This window comes from Cheilinus undulatus, linkage group 1 (assembly GCF_018320785.1).
Source record: "Cheilinus undulatus linkage group 1, ASM1832078v1, whole genome shotgun sequence".
In the NCBI taxonomy this organism is placed as follows: Eukaryota; Metazoa; Chordata; class Actinopteri; order Labriformes; family Labridae; genus Cheilinus; species Cheilinus undulatus.
Window position 1 is genome coordinate 5288333 of NC_054865.1, and position 22100 is coordinate 5310432.

The 22100-nt window shown below is 37.3% G+C and overlaps 1 protein-coding gene across 1 annotated transcript in view; it reads right to left on the reverse strand.

The window, feature by feature from the left end:
* plekhg4 (pleckstrin homology domain containing, family G (with RhoGef domain) member 4) overlaps positions 1–15956 on the reverse strand; it is a 124914-nt gene extending 108958 nt beyond the window's left edge. Inside the window, exons 1-3 of the mRNA XM_041790051.1 lie at positions 15935–15956; positions 15131–15182; positions 11730–11820 (exon numbers count right to left, since the gene is read on the reverse strand). Of these exons, the coding sequence (XP_041645985.1) occupies positions 11730–11820; positions 15131–15182; positions 15935–15956 (165 nt within the window). The remainder of the gene's footprint in view (positions 1–11729; positions 11821–15130; positions 15183–15934) is intronic.
* Between the last annotated feature and the right edge of the window lie 6144 nt (positions 15957–22100).

Here is a 22100-nt window from a genome sequence, read left to right on the forward strand (position 1 = left end):
GGTTAAGTGTCTTTTCAATAACACTGGGCTCATGTCTTTAGTGACATGTTGTGTTACTGTTGCCATTGTCTCTGAGAGATCTTGCGGCATATTTTAACGATTACCGCTTGAGTTCGACCTCTTCCTTTTCAAAGTTGTACGACTGCTCAACGTGCAGATCCAGCGTTGTTACTAGCTGTCTCAAAAGTCAGCTAACTCCCCACTAACTAACCAAGCTGCTCTGTTTACCTTCCTCTTTCCTTGCTTCTCGCTGCTGATGCACATGTGCAGAGGAGTTTTCAGGATGGGCGCACAAGAGAGAGTGAGCTCTCTGCTGTGAGAGATGTGTTCAGGGACAATGGGAGAAGCGAAGCTCCAGCGAGAAATGCACTTCTCGGATATTCAGGATATAGTAACTTTATACATCGTGGGGGGGCAAAAGCCGGGATACATCGAGTATACTCGATATATCACCCAGCCCTAGTTCCTACAGTGTCAAAGCTTCCCAGCACTTAGATAGGAATATAAGTATTTTTCACCAATAAATTTGCTCTAAGGACTGCAATTCTAGGCAGAAACGAGAAATTTTTCATTGATGTACTTTAATAAAAAATCTAAAGCATTTTAAAAGAGGACCAGGGTTTTAAAATTAATCAATTTAACCCAACCTACAATGTTTCCTGCAAATAACCAAAGAAAAGTCACATTATAAAACATACAGGTCGAAATTCTGATTTTTTTCCCCACACATGAAAGCTACAATGTTTTTTTTCTGTATACCTTTAATGCTATTTGTTTTGTAAACTGATACTTGATGGAAGAATAATGAAAAGTATTCCAAATAATTGCAGTGAGTTTATCGAGGCTTATATAATGGCAAATAACTGTTGAATGATACCATGATTATTTAATTATTTCGGATTTGATTATTTTTAAGCATAAAAGTGATACAAAATAATGTTGCTTGATATAATGGCAGTAGGATGCTTCAAATAAACACTTATGAAAGACTCTGCCACAGCCTAACTGTTCTAGAATAATAATGATAGTCAGTTATTGATGACCCTTACCTTTACACGTAGATGAGCCTTTAAGGTTAGACTTTTACAGTCTACTTCTGATACCTGACATCAAACTGACCTGTAAACAAACACAGAACTAGACACGTTACAAAGAACTTTGAACATTTCATTAACTTTTTATCTTGCTTTGTTTCGTAGACTTTTGAAGACACCTGAAACTGATGACTAATGCATATTATAGAAGAAAAAAAACGAATAATTCTACGTTTCAACATTGTGAAATCCATACCAGTGTGATTAATTACATAATGTTAAAAATGGGTTTTAGCTATGCACATTATCTTCTGTTCTTCATGTTTACATGACACCCATGTCTGCATGATGCCACTTTAGAAGCACAAAACTAGCTTGAAGCTCACCTGGCTGCTCAAAAATGTGTGGAAGAGCTGCAGTTATACCATGACCCACATTATAGAAAATATGTACAGACAACTTTACATGTCTACATCAAGTCATTTTAACTCTCAGACCAACTGCTAGCTTCACTATCTTGTGAATGAATCAAAAGATAAATGAATGAATGAATTGGCTGAGAGTAGCATTAGTCATTCCCAAGTCTTCACAAAGATGGGTCAGGAAGGCGTGATGTTGGCAGGGAGCTTTAAATGCTCGTCTCTGACTCTGAGCTTGATGTCACCATAATTTCTGTGTTGTACCGTGACTGGAATGCGTGGATTCAGCCAAATGAACATAGAGAGCCTCGACTGAATACTGAGGAGGAGGTGTAACTCCTCCATCACACTCACAGCTCTAAAGGTTCGGGCCAGTGCTGGCAGGACTGATGATTAATGACTGTTGGCTGCAGAGTGAGTGTGAAACAAAAAAAATGACAAGCTGTTAACAAGCCTGGAAATTTGTTCTACAAGAGTCTCACAGGCTCAAGCATTTTTATTATCTACAACTGACGTGAGTCATTCTTCTACAAAAGTATAACTTTACCCACCCTGCAACTTGGTCAGAGGTAGTAATAAGAAAGAACAGATCCTACAGTTAAACTGCAAATCATAATGGACACATTTGTTTCTGTGGGCTAATAAGTTCAGGATAAGAGGCACATTTTGTTTAATACTCTTATGTGCTGCTGTATGCTTGACCTGGCACCCTTAACACTAAATTTTAATACTGCTGACAATTTATTCCTTCAATTTCACGAAGGCTCCTGGTTTATGTTTCACATGTTACACAAAGAACCTGTGCAGATGTAAAATTCTGCTGACTGTGTAAAAGCCTATTACATTGCTTGAGACTGTGAGTGAACTGACGTGCACATACTCTGCTGTGTATTGCAGCAGTGGGACTTGATGTTTCCTCTGTGTATTGCAGTTTTCTGCACCAACACATTCTGGATCCAACTGGGACTGCGCATCAATTAAGGGCTGCATATGTTGGAAAATATGACACTGCACCTCTCTCAGCAATTAATACCACATACTGAAATGTCCCAAAAAACAAGGAATGTATTTTGACCTCTGTCAGCCAGTCAAAAAGTAGCTTGAGCTCCTCCATTTCAGCCTACCTTACTGTGTATGAGTAATGTAATGTTACTTGATTAATCAGTAAGACATATTTTGCAACCTGGAACAATTTGGGTACAGCTATACTTCTGCATGGAAGGCAACAACATGACTTAGACGACAACTGCAGTAAAGTAAAAAAAAAAAAAATAGGATTTGTAGAAGTCCTTTGACATGTCAGTTCTGTTTTGGACATGTTTTAAGCTTAGCCAACATCTCTTTATTTGTACCTCCAAAGCTTTTTAAACTCCCTGTCTGCATTAAATGGACTCCCTGCCTTCTCTCCTTTCTTGCTGTGAGTGCAGATTTTGTCCTGCTGTTCTGTTGTGGTGGGCTGGACATTTAAAAACAGCATCAGTCTGGGTCTGAGGCCTGGCCTTGAAGGGGCCTCTGTGGAGTCTGCCTTAAATCCAAACCTTTGAGGAGTCTGCCAGGCTTCCCTGGAGGGTTTCCCTGAATCCGACACTTCAACCTGACTGCAGCTTCAATGGCCAAAAACCAGCCCCCTTTTAAACCACTGCTGAATATGTAGAGAAAAGGTCGAGGGCAGGAGGGTGAAATGGGTCAGCTGAATTTAAACTCATAAAATCCAACCACATACACATTTTATATATACAGACTCAAGTCAGCAGTTTAAGAACACAGCATCTATCAGATGAAGGTTTCTCTTAGGAACCTATTAAGAACAAGTTTAAGAAAAATCTTAGGAACATATATTGTCCAGTGAGACCCAATGTGTTTATGAGAGACTTAAAGTTTAAATCCAGCACTTCATCATAGGCTGTGTCTGTTGTAGGACCTTGTTAGTTCATTTTTTTGAGTTTTATGCTTTAAAAAAAACAAGAAACAAGAATCAGCATAGAACCACAAGAACAGGGTTCTAGTTATCCCTGATCTCCTCCTGTGCAGCAAAAATGTTTAAGGAAATTGTTTAGCGCATCTTTAAGAATTAAATTGCATAGCTATCAGATGTTTTTTTCATGACAACCAATTTAATGTATTCTACAGACCTACCCACATTAATGTGGGTGATTTCTTATGCTCTCAGGCTACTTCTTAAGCTTAGTTAGAAATGCAGTCATGTAATCTGCATTGTGCATCTGCATTATAACTGTGGCTGAGGGAGAAAAGAAAGTTAATACCATGACTGCAACTTCAGTCTGTTACATCCTGACCATATGAGCAGCAGTAATTCAGCATGGAAGCATCCTGCACTGCATACGCTGTACTGCAGCCATCTGACAGACAGTCATCATCAAATGGTAGACTGCAATCCAACTCTGGAGTCTGGACCCTCTGTGACTTTCTACCGGGGATGCTAACAGACCTGAAAAATTTTTGGTTCAGTATGTACCTCATTTTTGAAGTAATTATTAGCAAACAAACAGAGAATTTACTTATCTTAATTTAGAACTTGGAAAATTCCCTTGTACACAGTGTCTAAATTGCAGCACAACAGTTCAGGCTCTCAGGCCTACTTCACCTTTTTATATATTAAAAAAAATATATAGATGCAAATTTTGAATTTGAAAGCCATTTCAAATGCTTTAACTGATCTGATGGATGTGCCGCCAGTGATGCTGAATAATGTACGCACCCCCCCTTCCCTCATCTTTGTCCACTGTTAAATTTCTATGGAAAAGAAAGTGTTCCCACACAGAAAACTTTTAGCTGGGAATATTCAGGCTAGTGCTATCATTTCCTGTGGCTGACAGGACAGTGTGATGGTGTGGGATGGTGTTCGTTCGTCTGTACCATACCGAGATGTATGTACTGGATCCGTACAGTATGAATATGCGTGACATTACACCCATAATTTCTATGAGACTTTTTCTGTTAAAACTTTTGATGCTTTCATTTTAGTTATAATTTATTGTGCAGCTTTTCTTTTCTCTTTATAATAGTAATTTCAGAATTTCTGTATTTTAAAGTTCATCATAAACACTATTAACTGTGAGGAGGACACTGTAGTACCTACAACTGAGGGTGAATTGTACTGCAAGGTTGGAGCAATGGCTGCCACTGGTGCAACTATTGGAGTAGTGATAGTACAGCAGCAGATTTATCGGAACCGGACTACATTTTTTATCACATGAAGAGCAAAGAACCACACTGAAAGCTTGTCTTGTTGAACAAGATGGTTTTGCTCTTCTCCCGACTGCCTTTGGCATGAGTTTGCGATAGTAACGGGAGGGGATTAGTTGTATTTTAAGCCAGTATACAATATCTGCTGGTGAAGTGGTTGGCTCTGATGTAACAACAGCGGTAGTTTTTACCAGAAATGCATAAGGTTGTTAACCTTGCAAAGCAGATGGATTTGCCAGTTTCCGTGTTTCTCACTGGCAAATCCATCTTGCAAAGCTACCGTCTGAACAGTTTGGGCCCGGTTGGAAAGTGACAGGACCAATCAGCATTGAGGGGCAGTAATTTCAGGCGCAACAGAGTCATGACATAAGCAAGCAGCATTTCTTAGTTAAAAGAAGAACAAAGAACAGCAGTGAGTTGTTTTCTTTTCAAAAACAACAAAAGTCGTATACTGACATGTCTACAGTCGCCATAGTTTGCGTTATGCAGCTTTCTATGAAGTTTAGTCCTCGGTAGCAGCGCACCTCGGATTGGGGCTACAGCATCACGTGCTTTGTTGCTAGGATTGGCCTGTGAATATGTGACACACACAACGTTCATCCAATCAAACTCCGAGTTTTTTCTTCAAGGGCTTTGCCCTTTCCCTAAAAGTCATGCGAGGTGTCTGTGGGAGGTTTCTCAGATGGATATGTGAAAGAAATCCATCTGACATGTCAGGTTACAAGGTTTTATTATTAAAAGAGAAAAGAATCGTTTTCTTAATGGAAAAGATGTTTCTCCTCTTCTCCCAGATGGTTTTGGCTTGGGATGCACAATAATTATTCATACCTATAAATTATCATATCAACGATATGTGAAACAGCCTATCTGGTCAAAACACTATAGGGAAACTACTGAATTAAACTTTCTGTATTTGATTTGAAAGTCAATTGTTGAATTACATACATTTATAACTACTACTTACTAAAAAAATGTACTTAATCATATCACAAGTTTAACAATAATCTTCCAGATATTTACTGGAGGAAAATTCCTTGAGCTGGAGCTTGCTGAATTTTAATTGAAACCCTGTAATATAAAAATGAAGTGAATTCTAAGGTGGTGGGACTTTAAAGTCTGATAAGTAGTTAGCTAGTGCAGTATCAAACAGCTAAATCTCATTTGACAAACTTTATCAAATGCCATGTTAATCTTTTCATGCTTTGTATTTTAGAGATGTTCCATCTAGCTCCTGTACGCCTCACTTCAGTTGTGTTTCTTACGTAACAGCATTGTGTTGGACATGTGTAAACAAACAAAGCTGTATCTGAAATCTTTTGTGTGCATTTAACCACAGTGTGCAGGGAGTACGGGACGTCCAGCAAGCAGTCACATGCAGCGAGTCTCAGGCTCCCACTGGCTGACAGCAGAGTGGTGATTATGCAGCACAGCCTGCCCTGGTGGGCCTGTTTGTGTCTCGTTCTGTATAATTAGTGTATGAGCTGAGGATGACAACACATCTATAAACACCACATCTCTCTGCTCTGATGGAAAGTTACTGCCGTGTGCTCAGAGCAACAGGCCGGCTGAGCAGCTCATCACAGAAGAATGTGCGCAGGTTTTCCACCTCGCAAAGCAATTTGCAGGCAGCCAATCAGCAGCCAGCATGGCCTGCAGCTAAGCTCTCACAGAATAGATTCATTCTTGGCTGGCTGATCTGAGGCCGGCACTACGGTTTCCAAAGAAAGACACTGACCTCTCAACTGGGCAGAAACATTTCTCTTAGAATAAGGGACAGAGTACTACTCAAGATTATCAAAATGTACATGCTGTGTAACAAATATAAAGAGGGAATAGAGTTATCTGTAAAGCCATCTTCTTTGTTGTCATGTTGGTGAAAAGTGAACTGCACCAGTGACATAACAATAACACTGACAATATTTATAAAACACACTAGATCCAGTAAAGGACTGTGCTGCTTTTGCACCCACTAAACCTGTGCAAATGAGAGAAAAAGACAATCCACATACCACACACAAAGGCTGAATCGATGCAAACTTTGTGCAATCTGCCCTGCCAAGTACTCCTGTCTCATTTGCATGTATGACAGAGCTAACTGCCATAGACAGTCCCTGTCTGTCTGTCTGTCTCTCTCACTCTCTCATTCTCAGACTGTGTGTACATGTGCTGTGCTGTGCTCTCTCAAGACTTCAGCAGTGCTACAAAGAGAGGCAAAGAGAGGAATCTTGATCAAATCAAAGTAAATTGTGAATTTGCTTCCATCAATATACTCCCCATCTGAACCCCCACATTGAGTCCTCCACAAATCAAAGTAGTGCAGTGGATCATCTTCTGAAAGTTGTCTCAGAACGGCAGTTGTTTTTTCTTAACTTCTGACACAGACTCACTGGTACAGACTGGTATTTTAACACATTTTTTAGGTCAAAGTAATAATGCACCTTTTGCAATTTGAAAACTGCAGTAGGACATATTGCGATTTAATCTAAAATTCGATTAATTGCCCAGCCCTAGTTGGCACTATAAGTGAGAAGATTCATTCTTCTTTATGTTTATTACTGAGATTATAGTGAGTGTTGCTGTTGTTGTACGTGGAATACTAACATTTAGTACTAATATTAACGAATATTTTGACCCTCTGGTGCATGTTTGTTGGGGTTGGCCAAATATCACAGACTCCTCAATATAACGCTCCTTACATCAACACCCACTACCACCTCAATAAGAGGCATACAGGAGAATTACCAGCCTTCTGACAGTCAACATTTAAAAAGTAATAAGTTTAGTCTAATGAAGTGGCCAGGGAGAGTACAAGCCAGATTCATGTAAACATAAGAAAAGACCTACGGTAATATCTGAAATATTTGTAATAGTTTATTTTATTTTTTACCAACTCATATTTATGTCTTATTGTTTGTTATTTTTTATGTACAGATGGCAAAAGAAGGTGGATGTACTTCACCAAGGATGTCTGTAATATAGTCTGTAATAACTGTTCAACTTACTGCATTTTTGCACAGCATTTTGTTAATTTGACAGTCCTTTTTTTTCTTTTTTTTTTTTACAATAAAAGTATTTAAAAATATTAAAATGTTCTCTGCCTTCAATGTATATCTTTATACATGTGTTTGAACTATATTCAATATATTCAAATGTATTCAAATGTATTAATTAATCCAAAAAAAATCATGCAAAAAATGTAATGGGGATATATATCGGCTATCAGAATTTAATATTCCCTAATCAGTATGCCCCCCCATTTCTGTTTACCATTTTCAGTTATCAAACTGTTTATTATAGCCAGTCATTTAAGAGTGCTTGTCATTGACTCTCACTGACGTGGCAACACCTTGGTTAGTAGGGGTGGGAATCACTACTGGCCCATACGATCTTATCACGAAATTGCAATAAATTGCTATCTATACAATTTTTTCAATTTTTTAGCATGTTTAGCATTAGCCATTAGCCTTGCCTTCATTTTTATCATATTGCCGCAGTATTTTATTTCCATGCGGCACTCCTTGCAAACCCCATGTTGTTCATGCCCCACTTGCATTCCTAATGTTCTGTCCCTGGTGCTGCCATTCTGGTTGTAATAACTTTCTCCTGTTGTATGACTGCACCTCTGCCGACCTCACTGGACAAAGGACCATTGCATCATTAAGAGGACTGAAAAGCAACTGATGCTATTCATCCAGTATCACAGACTTCAGTTTATATTAGCAATTAATTTGAATTAAAATAATCGATACTTGGCAGAATATAGCATACGATATATTACCATGCAAAATATCACATTACTATGCTGTATCGATTTTTTCCCTAACCCCCTGTCCCTATTCGTTTGAGCATAGATTTGATCTTAGGAAAAATAAAAAGCTGCACGGTGCTACATCAGGTGAATAGGAAGGTTGATCAAGCACTGTGATTTATTTGTGGGCCAGAAAGTGCTTTAACATTAGCACAGTGTGAGCTGGCGCATCTGTCGTTTGCCAAATTAGCCTGTTTTTTCATCATTTTTCAAGCATCTTCACATATAGGGGCTGCAAGTGGGAATGGGCACATATTCTGATGGCATTATTTAAACACCTCAGCAGTAGGGGTGAGTATTGGCAAGAACCTCACGATACAATATGCATCACGGTACTTGGGTCACGATTAGGGATGCACCGAAAATTCGGCCACCGAAAATTTTTGGCCGAAAATGGCCCAAAAGTGCATTTTCGGTTTTCGGCCGAAAGACTTTTATCACCGAAACAATAAGGCCGAAACACCACGTTGTGATGACGCAAGCAAAACCCGCGACCAGCACGCGCTTGGATCAGTGGTTCTCAAATAGGGGCACGCAAACGTGAAGGCACTCCAGGGGGTAGGCGAGATTTTAAAACACATGCCGACTATTTAAGAAAAATGGTGCCTTTCTTTGCACGTCAGGAGCGACACGTTTTTGCAAGTATATTACATACATTCTAAAATCACATTCATGCTGCAAACATCTGCGGTGTGTTTTCTCTGTCCTCTGATAAACAGTGATATTTATTGAAGCAAAAGATAAAAAATAGGTTTGTCCCTCTCTGTCCTTCACTTCATGCGTAACGTGGCACTTTTACGCACAGCCAGGACGTCAGTGCCGTTTTGTTTCACGGTGTCATTCACTGTGCCAGCCAAGTTTGTGCGAGGAGTGGCTGACTTTTCATTCATTCTATGTCAAATATGATCAATAAGAGTTATAATATTGCACAGCTGAGGCTCGCGGTGAGAGGAGTTAACTCTCTCCACAGCGCACTGACTGGCTCACCTGTTTGTGTTCAAGACTGTCCAGAGGAGCCATTTAGCTGGTTGATCTGGAGCATTTATAAGTCGTTTGTCTGAGGTCAGAGGAGACTGTGTTGGTAAATATTTTACTAAAGTCCCGTTAGTTTAGAAACAGCTCCAGCTGTGTGAGTTTCGCTCCAACGAGCACACATGGTGGTGATGCCGATTTTTAAGGCAGACAGAGGAACAAAAACGTCCTCCTCTCCAACACCACCTGATGTTTGATATCGCCTCATATCTGTCTGTATCAGTACTTGTGTTTTTGCCTCTTTTTTAGCCTGGTAGAGAGGGAGACAGGCAACATGCAGCCCGACATGTCCATATGAGTGCAAATGTGCTACTTAAAAATCTGCAGCAATGTCGCACTGTGAAATGATGTTGCAGGTGTGGAGGCTTGCTTTGACTCGCTACAGGTTCTAAATTTAAATACTTTGTGTAAATAATTTGGATGAAAAAACTGCATATAGAGTGTAAGGACCTTAAGTTTATAAACTGGAGTTAATATTTTGTAGGCTCTTAAATTTAATCACTCTAAAACCCTCTGAGTCTCCCCCATGGCAGAATGGTTTGACCCACACTGGCACATGCCTGTCAATCACTGTATTCAAAATCACTCCATTCATAAAAAAGTTTATGATTTATTTTTTGTGAAGAAATGCTGATCTATAACTAAGTTCCTGATTTCAGTGAGAGAAGAGAGAAGTCTTTTTATAATTAGCTCATTATTTACAGGTTTTTAGTTCTTTCTAGCTCTATGTTTTTATTTCCAAATTGTTCCAGAGAGACAACTGCAGCCGAGCAGAGCTTTGCACACTTCTGGGTTTAAAGCCTTTCCAGTCACTGTTTTCAATAGCTACATCAATTTGAATTCCCACATTTAGAAATGAGAAGATGTGCCATGACTTTAGTCATGCATTTTTAACATTGAAAATGTATGAAAAAAAAAGATCTTATGTTTGTAATTTGAAAGTGTTTATCAGTGACAAAGTTTGATAAATCAGACGGCTGTCACAGCACTCTTTGATGTCTTTCTTTTTGGCCAAAAAGCTTTGTACTGTTTAGGGGGTACTTGGCTGAAAAAATACTTCACAGGGGGTACATGACTGAAAAAAGGTTGAGAACCACTGATTTAATGTAGACATGATTATGGTCAAGTTAAACATTTTATTTATTTATTTATTTTTTATATATTGTGTATTGTTGGAATGAAGTGCATTATAAATATTTATATAATTTTGGAATTGATTTAGTCTTTGAAGCATTAATGTCAATTTTTGCAATTGCAAATGATTTTAGTGAGGTTAGCACACAGTCATAGCCTTAAATGCAATGGCACTTATAATTGGCATAATCATTTCTTTCGGTGTTTCGGTTTTCGGCCTTGGTTTCCAAATTTTCGGTTTTCAGTTTCGGCCAAGAATTTTAATTTCGGTGCATCCCTAGTCACGATACGATAGTATCACGTTATCAGGATATCACGATATTGTGATATATTGCGATATTCTACACAGTAAACCGAGAAAAATATAGAGATGATGTATATGTAAATTACACAATTATTGGTGGTCTTCCCACTATATTTCATGGCAGCAAGACAGAGCTTGCAAACGGAATTTCCTTTCTTTAACTCGCTGTTTGTGCTCACACAAACGTGTGAGCAGGTGGTATTTTACTAACAACTCAGCTAAAATATGAATTTTTATTTTTTACCAAAAAAATCGATATTGAGAGTTGAAGTATCGATATTGTATCGGATGTCAAAGTATCGCAATATATTGCCGTATTGATACTTTTTCACAGCTCAACTCAGCAGTGAGCTTATAGGACATGTTAGGCTGTGACAGAGGATCTCTATATCTGTATTTCCTGATCTTTAATGGATATACCATAATACTGGAACACATTTGCAGGCTTTTGAGATTATAGCAGCACTACATGTTCTGTGTTTATCTTAACATGATGGCACAGCATGGCAGACAGCAGCGAGCAGGAGAATAGAGTGAGAGTGAAGCAGCTCAATCAGAGAGTCTGAGCAGGCGTGTCCTCCTCATTATCCCTGTCGTTTCCTCTGTTTGATGTTTACGGCTGGCCCTCTCTCTGACAAAACTAACAGTTAACCTCTGATTTACACCCAGCAGGCCAGGTGAGGCTACTGGCTACACAAACAATTACATCCATTTAATTGCTTTTGGTAAAACAAAGAAAGCTTATTAAAGTGACCCAGCTGACCTCCAGCACATAGACATCCTTTTCTCACCAGGCTCACGAAGACGACAGTCTCTGCTCCTCCTGTGTGTCCCAGGGATTCAAGTCCAGACGTGCAGCTCACAATCCAACAGATCACAATCCTGCAGGGGGACAGTCACAGAGTGTTCATGGAGGGTTACAACATCATCCAAACCAAACCTAAAAAACATGCCTAAGGGTCTAATTTCTGGAACTTTGATAAGTAGGACACAAGGCAAATTTTAATGTGCTTTAAATAATTTTAAAGGTGTTTTTTGCTTAACATTCAGCCCATCCTGCCTCCTCTGGGGTATTAACAGCCAACCTTCAACATTTTTAAAATTCAGGTTTCTTATGGAGCGACATGCATGCTCCAGTTTCACACAGTGCAAAAAAGTAGAGACACAGCAAACTGCTGAGCTGTTGGTATGTGTTTGCAGTGAGGCTCAGAGCTTATCAGACTGCGTGACAGAGGGTGAGGCTGTGATTCAGAGGATAAACTCTGAGAAACTTCAACAGCTGAGGGGTTAGAGGAGGCACAGATCTGAAGGCAGCTGTTAAAAAACAGATGTGACAGCTGAATGCGTGCAGGACAGGTGGGGTTTACGCTGCATTTCTTGCTGTACCTTTACAGAGTGCAAATTACTCCGGAGGAAAGTACTGAGGGTTTGCTAGCAACGCTTTGATCAAATCATCAATAGGTAGACATAAATACCTAACCAGGCAATAAGTGTGCTACAAAACAATATCTTTATTACCTTAACTCATAAAAGGTCCTCACATCACTTCACATAGAGAATATTCTTTGTGATATTAATTGCAGATGGCTACACTGATACATTACTATCAGGTAGTTGTAGTGGTTCCTTTCTAATGTCCATTGTGAAGTAGCTCTCCTTCAAGCAACATTAGGAATTTGAATAATTGTATAATTAAAGAACGGACAATTCTCATAATAAAGCCTGTTCCATGATCATACAAAATGTGTCTGTTTGCAAATTAATGATATGAAATGAAAGCTAACATGTAAATTTACAAAGTCAAAAGGGAAGTTGTTAAATTAGATTAAGTTTGGGGGTCTGGGGGTCCAACCACAGAAAATGTTCAGACTTTAATGCTTTATTTTGTATATTATGGTGTATTTTTTGCATCAGTTTGTCAAAAGTGTCTTTATTTTTCTGAAGAGAACCGTATTCTATTTAAATACTAAATGTCTGGCGCTTACATAAATCTTAGATTTCACTTTCAAATCTACTCTGATGATGCCCAATAAAAGTAGAGCAGTTTAATTCACCTATGCTCTGACATTACAGAATTGCGCTTTATAAAAATAATTATCTTTATTGTCCCCTATTGCTGTCAAGGTTACTCTCAAAAGACTTACGCTATGTCTTTTTTTTTAATTAAAAAATCATTAGGTCTGTAGAGGGGTCTACCAATACCAGTATTTAAAAGCTAAATACTGGTATTGGCAGATATGAAAATTTCTGCCTATATTTACAACAAATTCATTGACCATACATATTAGAAGTATAAATTTCCAACTTTTAATTTAATTTTAAATTTGTAAACTTTAGAAGGCTGACATATAAGTCAATTTATCTAGTTTCTGATTGCTTTTAATTTGAATCGAGGGTTTAGGGGAGTGTTTGAAAAAAAATAAAGGGAACAACTTCTCTGACATACCTGTAATTCTAGGTAGGAAACATACAGACAAACACTGACACTGAAAGGAAGACCAGACTTACAGACACAGGCCTGCCATTCATTTTCACATGACTTTTTTCTGCAGTGACACAGAGCACAATATCCTGAAGCAAGGAAGTATTGCTTGCCTGTAGTAAATTTTGTGTATTGTAATTTTACCTATTATTTACTGTAGCCTATATACAATGCCAACATGAAATAGTCTGAAGTATAGCTGACACAGAGATGGTAAAAGACTGCACTGCTCTGTAATTTTGGTCTTGTCAATACTTCATGACACACAAAACAATTCATACAATTATCTACTTTTAGGATTCAATAGAAAACAGTTTCTGAAACCCTTATATGTGTGAATAAAGATTAATGTTAATATGTGTACATCAAAATGATCTAAAGTGCAGACACTGAAACAGCTGCAGAAAACTATGACAACACTGAATAACCAAGGATTACATTTAAGGCTGCCATCTCTCCCATATTTTCATAGAAAGGGATGTACCTGCATCCTCGGCAGGTTATTCCAGCCTGTCTCACAGTCATTACACACTCAACCACACCAATCCAATCCTACAGCAAATATACATTTCAGGACATGCTGCTGCAGAACTGACAGAGTTACACAACACAGTAGCCACAGGGAAAACTGAACACATAAACAAATTCAGAGACAGTTTTACTGGAGGAGCTAGAAGTCACACCTTCAGGACATAATATTTAGTGTCAGTCTAATGGTGGTTGTGAACAGGAGTGGGGTGTAACGAGAAACAAAGCTGAGTAAAACTGAACCTGAAGAACCCTGTGATTAAAGTATTAAATCATTTCCTCTCACTGAATTAGATTTTTAAAAATGAATGTTGGCGAAGAGAGAAAGTGTGGAACATAGCCTGTAATTAGAGATCAGCACAGGCAGAGAGGATGAGGCGTTATCTACTGTGATCTAACTACAGCCACAATCAGGAAATCTGCGAAAGTATTTAGTTATTTACTGAGCATTTTTACAGACCACAGCTTGTTAATCTTTCAACTCTAGTGGCTCTGGTATTAGTTTCTTTCAAACCGCATGTTATTTACAGCATATCTTTCATATTTTTACCTTCTCTTTGCCCCTGAGGAGACAATAAGCTGTGAGGCAACAGCTCAGCCACAAATTAGTATTATCATTTCATGGCATTCAAAAATGATGATTAAATAACTACTGTACAACTTCGTGCAAACTAATAGCTGATCGAATAACTAAATCTTTCAACAGCACAATAAACACAAATTATCTGTCAAAAATCATTTGAGTTCTTAAGTTAAACAGAAATTTAAGGGGCTTTATTTCACACACGTGAATCTTAGGCCAAATTTAGCGAGCCATGTAGCTTAGCAGGTCGTCAACGGTTTGTAACTGTCTCTATAGTACCTACAAGTGGTAATGTTAACAGACTAGCAAGCAAAGTTAGCAATAATAAAACACTTTACATCGACTGGCATATTCCAGCCAACGTTTTTAAAAAGCTATCTAAGCCGAATAATAGTTTCTAAATGCCCTAATAATTTTTAAATCGAAATAAAGTGTCTTTTCAACCTGTTAGCAACTAACCCTTAGTCTGCTGGTACCACCCAAGACGATGCTAATTAGCTAAGCTAATATGTATAAAATTATTTTCAAGTCAGCATAAAGTCCTGAACCATGAATGCTCAACTCTGTGAAACCATTTAAAAAGTTTCATCCAAACTTACCTTCGGCATTTAGATGTACTGGACAACTTTTCCGTCGAACTTGAAGACAAACCTAATGGAGTCCAACAGCTCAGGACCGTTAGCTAAGTTAAGGCCATAAACGTTTGTGCGATGCCGCGATGCATCGATGTGTCAACCAGAGGGAAGACCGCCTCACTAGCAATAACAAGTACACAGGGAACTCGGTATTTTCTGAGTAAAAAGTGGGCAATATTCATGTAGTAAAAACAGCATCCATTGCCACCAAAAAATGGTCCCTAACATAAAAACATCTCAACTGACAGTAAGCAGTGAATGTATACATAATACTGACAGACTGATTAAAAGTATATGCAGTTACCATGTCCCCCTTGGTGTCAGGTCAATGTGTCTCCTTTATTTGGTAATGTGTTAAATTATTATTGTTTTTAAATGTTACAAATATGAAGGCAGCATTTGTAAAATACATTTAAAAATGCACTGAAACTGTACAATACATTCAAAATGATTAGGCCACTCAAAAAAAGAAACATTACATAAAAAGCTATCTTTTTGTGTGTGTGAGAAAAAAAGTCAGAATTTTGAGATTAAAGTCTGAATTCTGATTAAAAAAAAAAATCTGACTCCAGAGAATGTCTGAATTAAAACTCAGATTTCTGACTTTAATCTCAGAAATCTCACTTTAATCTCAGATTTCTGGCACTTTTTTCTCAGAATTCTGACTTTAATCTCAGATTTCTGACTTTTTTTCCTCAGAATTCTGACTCTAATCTCAGAAATCTGACTTTTATCTCAGATTTCTGACTTTAATCTCAGATTTCTGACCTTTTGTTCTGATTTCTAGCATTTTTTTCAGAATTGTGACTTTAATCTCAGAAATCAGACTTTTTCATTTCAGAAATCTGACTATAATCTCAGATTTCTGACTTTAATCTCAGAAATCTGACTTTAATCTCACATTTCTGACTTGAATGTCAGAATTCTGACTTTAAGCTCACATTTCTGGCATTTTGTTTCTCAGAATTCTGACTATAATCTCAGATTTCTGACTTTAATCTCAGAAATCTGACTTTAATCTCAGATTTCTGACTTTAATCCCAGAAATCTGACTTTAATCTTAGATTTCTGACTTTTCTTCTCAGAAATCTGACTTTAATCTCAGAATTCTGACTTCAATCTCAGAAATCTGACTTTTTCTTCTTAGAAATCTGACTTTAATCTCAGATTTCTGACTTTAATCTCATAATCGAACTTTTTCTTCTCAGAAATCTGACCTTAATCTCAGATTTTTGACTTTAATATCAGAAATCTGACTTTAATCTCAGATTTCTGACTTTAATCTCAGAAATCTGACTTTTTCTTCTCAGAAATCTGACTTTAATCTCAGATTTCAGACTTTTATCTCATAATCGAACTTTTTCTTCTCAGAAATCTGACCTTAATCTCAGATTTCTGACTTTAATCCCAGAAATCTGACGATAATCTCACATTTCTGACTTTTCTTCTCAGAATTCTGACTTTAATCTCAGATTTCTGATTTTTTTCTCAGAAATCTGACTTGAATCACACAGTTTTGACTTTAATCTCAGAAATCTGACTTTAATCTCACATTTCTGGCATTTTTTTCTCAGAATTCTGACTTTATTTCTTAAAGTCAGAAATCTGAGTTTAAAGTCAGATTTCTGGGATTAAAGTCAGAAATCTGAGATTAAAGTCAGATTTCTGGGATTAAAGTCAGAAATCTGAGATTAAAGTCAAAATTCTGAGAAGAAAAGTCAGAATATCAGAAATCTGATTTGAATCTCAGATTTCTGACTTTAATCTCAGATTTCTGACCTTTTGTTCTCAGATTTCTGGCTTTTTTTCTCAGAATTGTGACTTTAATCTCAGATTTCTGGCTTTTTTCTCAGAATTCTGACCTTAATCTCAGATTTCTAACCTTTTTTTCTCAGAAATCTGACTTTTATCTCAGAGTTCTGACTTTAATCTCAGATTTCTGACTTTTTTCTCAGAAATCTGACTTCCATTTCAGATTTCTGAATTTTATCTCAGATTCTGACTCTAATCTCAGAAATCTGACTTTATTCTCAGATTTCAGACTCTAATCTCAGAAATCTAACTTTAATCTCAAATTTCTGACTTTAATATCAGAAATCTGACTTTGATCTCAGATTTCTGGCTTTTTTTCTCAGATTTCTGGCTTTTTTTCTCAGAATTGTGACTTTAATCTCAGATTTCTGGTTTTTTTTCTCAGAATTCTGACTTTAATCTCAGATTTCTGACCTTTTTTCTCAGAAATCTGACTTTTTTCTCAGAAATCTGACTTTAATGTCAGATTCCTGACTTTAATCTCAGAAATCTGAGTTTTTTTCTCACAAATTAAAAAAATGTGTCTTAAATGCTTTTTTTTCAGTGGCCCTTATCCTCTTCCATAGATCAAAACTCTTAATCGTGCAATCACATTAATACTGATGATTCTAGTTTTGATTTCAACCATTTTCTTTCACGCTAGTTAAAACAACTCATCGTATCTTGTCCAATAGTTTGATTATTTAGACCCCAAAAAGCTAATGTAAAATCAGTACATCAAACAATAAATCCAACCAACTTCTGTAAATTTTGGCCACATCCTTACATGTAAATAAAAACATCAATGCAATTATTTGCAAATCTCATAAATTCATATTTTAGTCAAAATACAACATAAACAACACATCAGATGTTGAAACTGAGACATTTTACCGTTTCATGAATAATATTAGCTCTTTTTAAATTGAATGGCAGCAACCCATCTCAATAAAGTAGGGACAGGTTCACATTTACCATTGTGATGCATCCCCTCTTCTTTTATTAACAGTCTGTAAACATCTGGGAAGTGAGGAGATCAGTTTCAGAAGTTTGGGGAGAGGAATGTTGTCCCATTCTTGCCTGATGTAGGATTCAACCACCCTGGGTCTGCTGCCACCAAATGAGCTAAAATTTTTCATAAATGGTAAAATGTCTTAGTTTCAAAAATGAAAAAATTTATTGACACTGTCAGGATGTTTTATTTGCCTTATCTGGGTGATTTTTTTTAAACATCATCCAACCCTGTCAGTTTTTTCTCAAGAACTATGTCCCTGTTTTTTAATAGAGGCTTTTTTGTTCTACCAAGTGTTTAGGTAACTTCATGTGGCTGCATACATATCCTTTATTTAGATGATATAAACAATACAAAAACAATACAGTTCAAAAGCTATCCAATAAATATTCTGTATTAAGTCTATAGAGGCCACAGCACTCTAAATTAAAGGAAAACGAGACCCAATCAGATGGTCCATTTTAAAGAAAAGCCTTCAGTGGAGTTGCAACTTTAACTTACAATTTCTTTTGCACAACTAAAACATAATCTTGACATAATTTCCCAGAAAAGCATGAAGTAAAACACAGAATCAGTCATGTGGATTCAGAAAAACACCTCACATTTATTGGCTTTTCAATCTCTGGGCAAAAGCCAAAGCAAACAAATATTTGGCACAGGGACAGATTTGTTTCATTTGATTTTCAACAGCCTGGATCACAGATAAAATAAAAACAGACTATATGCTCTGCAGCACATTCCTTTGTCCTTGTTCACATAAAGAGTGATTAAAAAAGCCACACTGACACTGACAGCTGGATGAAATACTGCAGCGATTTTGCAACATCTAAGTTTCTGAGCTGGAACCAGACTGTTCACACCAAAATCGCCACTGGCCTGGCGTCAGCTCCAGTTCAAGTATCTTTGCAGAATAAAGGCATTTCTACAAGCAGCAACATGTTTGTTATTTCAGTCACTGCTATACACTGAGGCAACGAGAAAGACAATACACACCACAGACAGCCTGCTGCAACAGCTTAACATTTAACATTCAAGTTCAGCAGGGGTTTAAAGCCAGCAGCGGAGCTAGCAGACAACCTGGAACTGCAGGTGGATGTTCAGGACCGAGTTTACACATTTTTACTTTCAGAATTATATTTCATTGAAACAGAACTGTATAGACTGTTATATCAGGTTCATTCAGTTCTGCCATCCAAATTTATTCAGCTTTATTTGCTGGTTGGGGCTGCTTTGGAGGTACCACTGAAAACTACACCAGTGTTAAAAGACCTGATTAACACAGGAGTTTTAATTTAGTGAGGTTTAAAAACTTTTTAAAAATATCATAATTGTGATTTAATTTTTCAAAATTCTTACTTTATGATAGTATTTGTTCTTGTTCTTGCTTGTGAGTGATATTGGGCAGATATTTAGGGGTTGTTTAAAACTGTATTTCCTTGCCACAAGGTAACAGATCTATAACAAGCTGTCTATCATTCTGGGTTTTTTTTTTTTATCCATCATTTAGTTCTTTCACAAGCTACATCCACAATTAAAAGTGACCAAAAGAAAAGGGCACACTAAGAACAACCCAAAAACCCTTTATTTTTTGTGGAAAATCCCAATAAATTTGTTTTGAGCTAAAATGTTCCACATAAGTTACTCAGATTTAAATAAAAAATAAAATCAATCACAGGACTTGATTTATTCCCCAAATTCTGAATTTGTAATGTTTGTATTTTCACCCAAAAATGTATTTCTGTAGTAACCTAAGGTCTCAGTATAAGATTAAATTCAGGACTCAAACACATTTTTTCACAACCTGCACAGCTCTTTTTCATTGCTTTCATGTTTTGTTGACACCATATATTACTGAAGTTTTAACAATTAATATTTTCTTTCTGAGTCAATACAGACGATACAAAAATGACTGCCTGAGATGGTGGTGTGGACAGGGGGGGCAGTTGCCCCCCCTCGTGGCCCAATTGTTGAAAAACACACATTAAAGTGCCTTCTTGGGAGCCAAAACGTACGCTAAAGTGCCCTCTTTGGAGCCAAAAAACACACATTAAAGTGCCCTCTTGGGTGCCAAAACCTGTTAAAGTGCCCTCTTTGGAGCCAAAAAAAAAACACGCTAAAGTGCCCTCTTTGGAGCCAAAAAAAAAACATGCTAAAGTGCCCTCTTGGGAGCCAAAACGCGTGCTAAAGTGCCCTCCTGGTTGGCAAAACACATTAAACTGCCCTCTTAGCTGAAGAAAACACATTAAACTGCCCTCTTGGGTGAAGACACAATAAACTCCAGAAGACCATTAGGACCAAGAAATACTATGAAACATTTCTGCTGCAATGACTTTTATGTTGGCCCTTTTTTGATCCATATTGAGCCAAAACTATATCTCACAGAACCAGTTTGGATTATCTGGTGCTAATATGGTGTTAAATGCACTAGAATACAGGAAATGGCATCTACTCATCTTGAGTAGTCTGTCTAGTTAGTCTGTTTTAAGGCTGTATAATGTGGCATTTGTATAACATATAAACATGTCTAAAGTGCCTGCAAAAACACGCGAAACTTAGTGCCCTCTTCAGTGGCGAGAACCCGCTGTATGTGCTCTTTTTTTTCTTTTCGCCCCTGCCCTTGAAAAAGTCTGTGCATGCCACTGGCCTGAGATGAGGTTCTACGACTTCCTTTCAGAATTTCGATTTGCAGCAGAAAGAGTTGGTTTAACATTCTGCATCATACATACATGACTGTGTATCTATAGTAAATATAACCTAGGAACACCACCAAACTCTCCTAAATGTAAATCTCATAAAGGCACCAGACTGCATTGTTTGTGGCAATGTACAGAAAAAACAAACAAACAAAAAAAAACCAGTATGAGCAGATGTAACTACAGCAATAGGCCAGCAGGTGTCAGTAGATCCACTTCTTTGTCTGATGGAAAGCTCCTCTGTTCTCAGTGATTGTGACCCTGAAAAACCTTGACACTATGTCAATAGAAGGACTCATCTATTCCTGCAGAAATCGACTTTTGGGACTTGACTATAATCTGGAACAGATAGTATGTTGGACATTTTGAACATTTTTGGATTTAAAGTAATGGACTCAGAGTGTTTCATTTTCACCTTCCCTACTAGTGCATTGTACCCTATAGTTTGGGTTACTCTGCAAACAGTGCCCAGGGCTGCCCAAAGAATTTGCAGGGCCCCTGACAAACCCAGAGGTGGGTCCTTCCCAGTTGTGATTAACTGATGATATCAATGCATGTGTGTTGGACAAGCAGAACTGATGCTAGAGCAACCTGGCTAAGAATTACTTCAGTCTGAAGCTGAAGTGTGTGTAACTATTACTGGACTCTGATGTTGGAATTATTTATTTGTGCTCCTATAAACCCCTTTTCAACACATTTTCCACCAATTTTTGCCAATTTTTTTTTACACTTTAAAACAATTTTTGCTGCCTGTCACCCTTTATTTACACTTTTTTTTTTACATCTATTTTTGCCAATGTCTTGCCACTTTACGACCATTTTCACCACTTCTTTGCTACTTTTATCCATTTTTTGGTGCTTTTCACCCATTTTTTCCCCCTTTTTGTCCATGTTTGTTACTCCTTTTTGTGTGTGTTTTACTCATTATTGCTACCATTTGCCTATTTTTTGACGTTTCATAATTATGTAATTATTTTCATAAAAGTTGTCTCAGTTTCTTTTACGCTATCTTCTGGCCCCCTTTGTGCGCATCATGTCTTAGCTATGATTACTTTCCTAATCATTCAGTTTATCCACATTGTTTACATCACCAGTAACAAAATACTTCTGTTTCAAGAAAGAGGTTTAAATAAAATTCATTATTTGTTGCATTGAAAAGGTGATTATATTTAGGTTAAAAATATAATATGGTTATCAAAAAATAAATTAAAAATATAATATGGTTATCACCACTTATCTTCAGGCCCTAGGAAACTCTCCCTTTATCTCCCTTATGGGCAGCCTTGACAGAGTCTAAATTGTAGTTGGTTACTAATGTTGCATGGACCAACCAGTCTTGTAGAATTATTTGTATTTCGTTTTGCTGTTTCTTAAAACTTATTAAACAAACTCTACAAAAATAAAAATTACTGACTGCCAAGTTTTCTCACTCCTTATC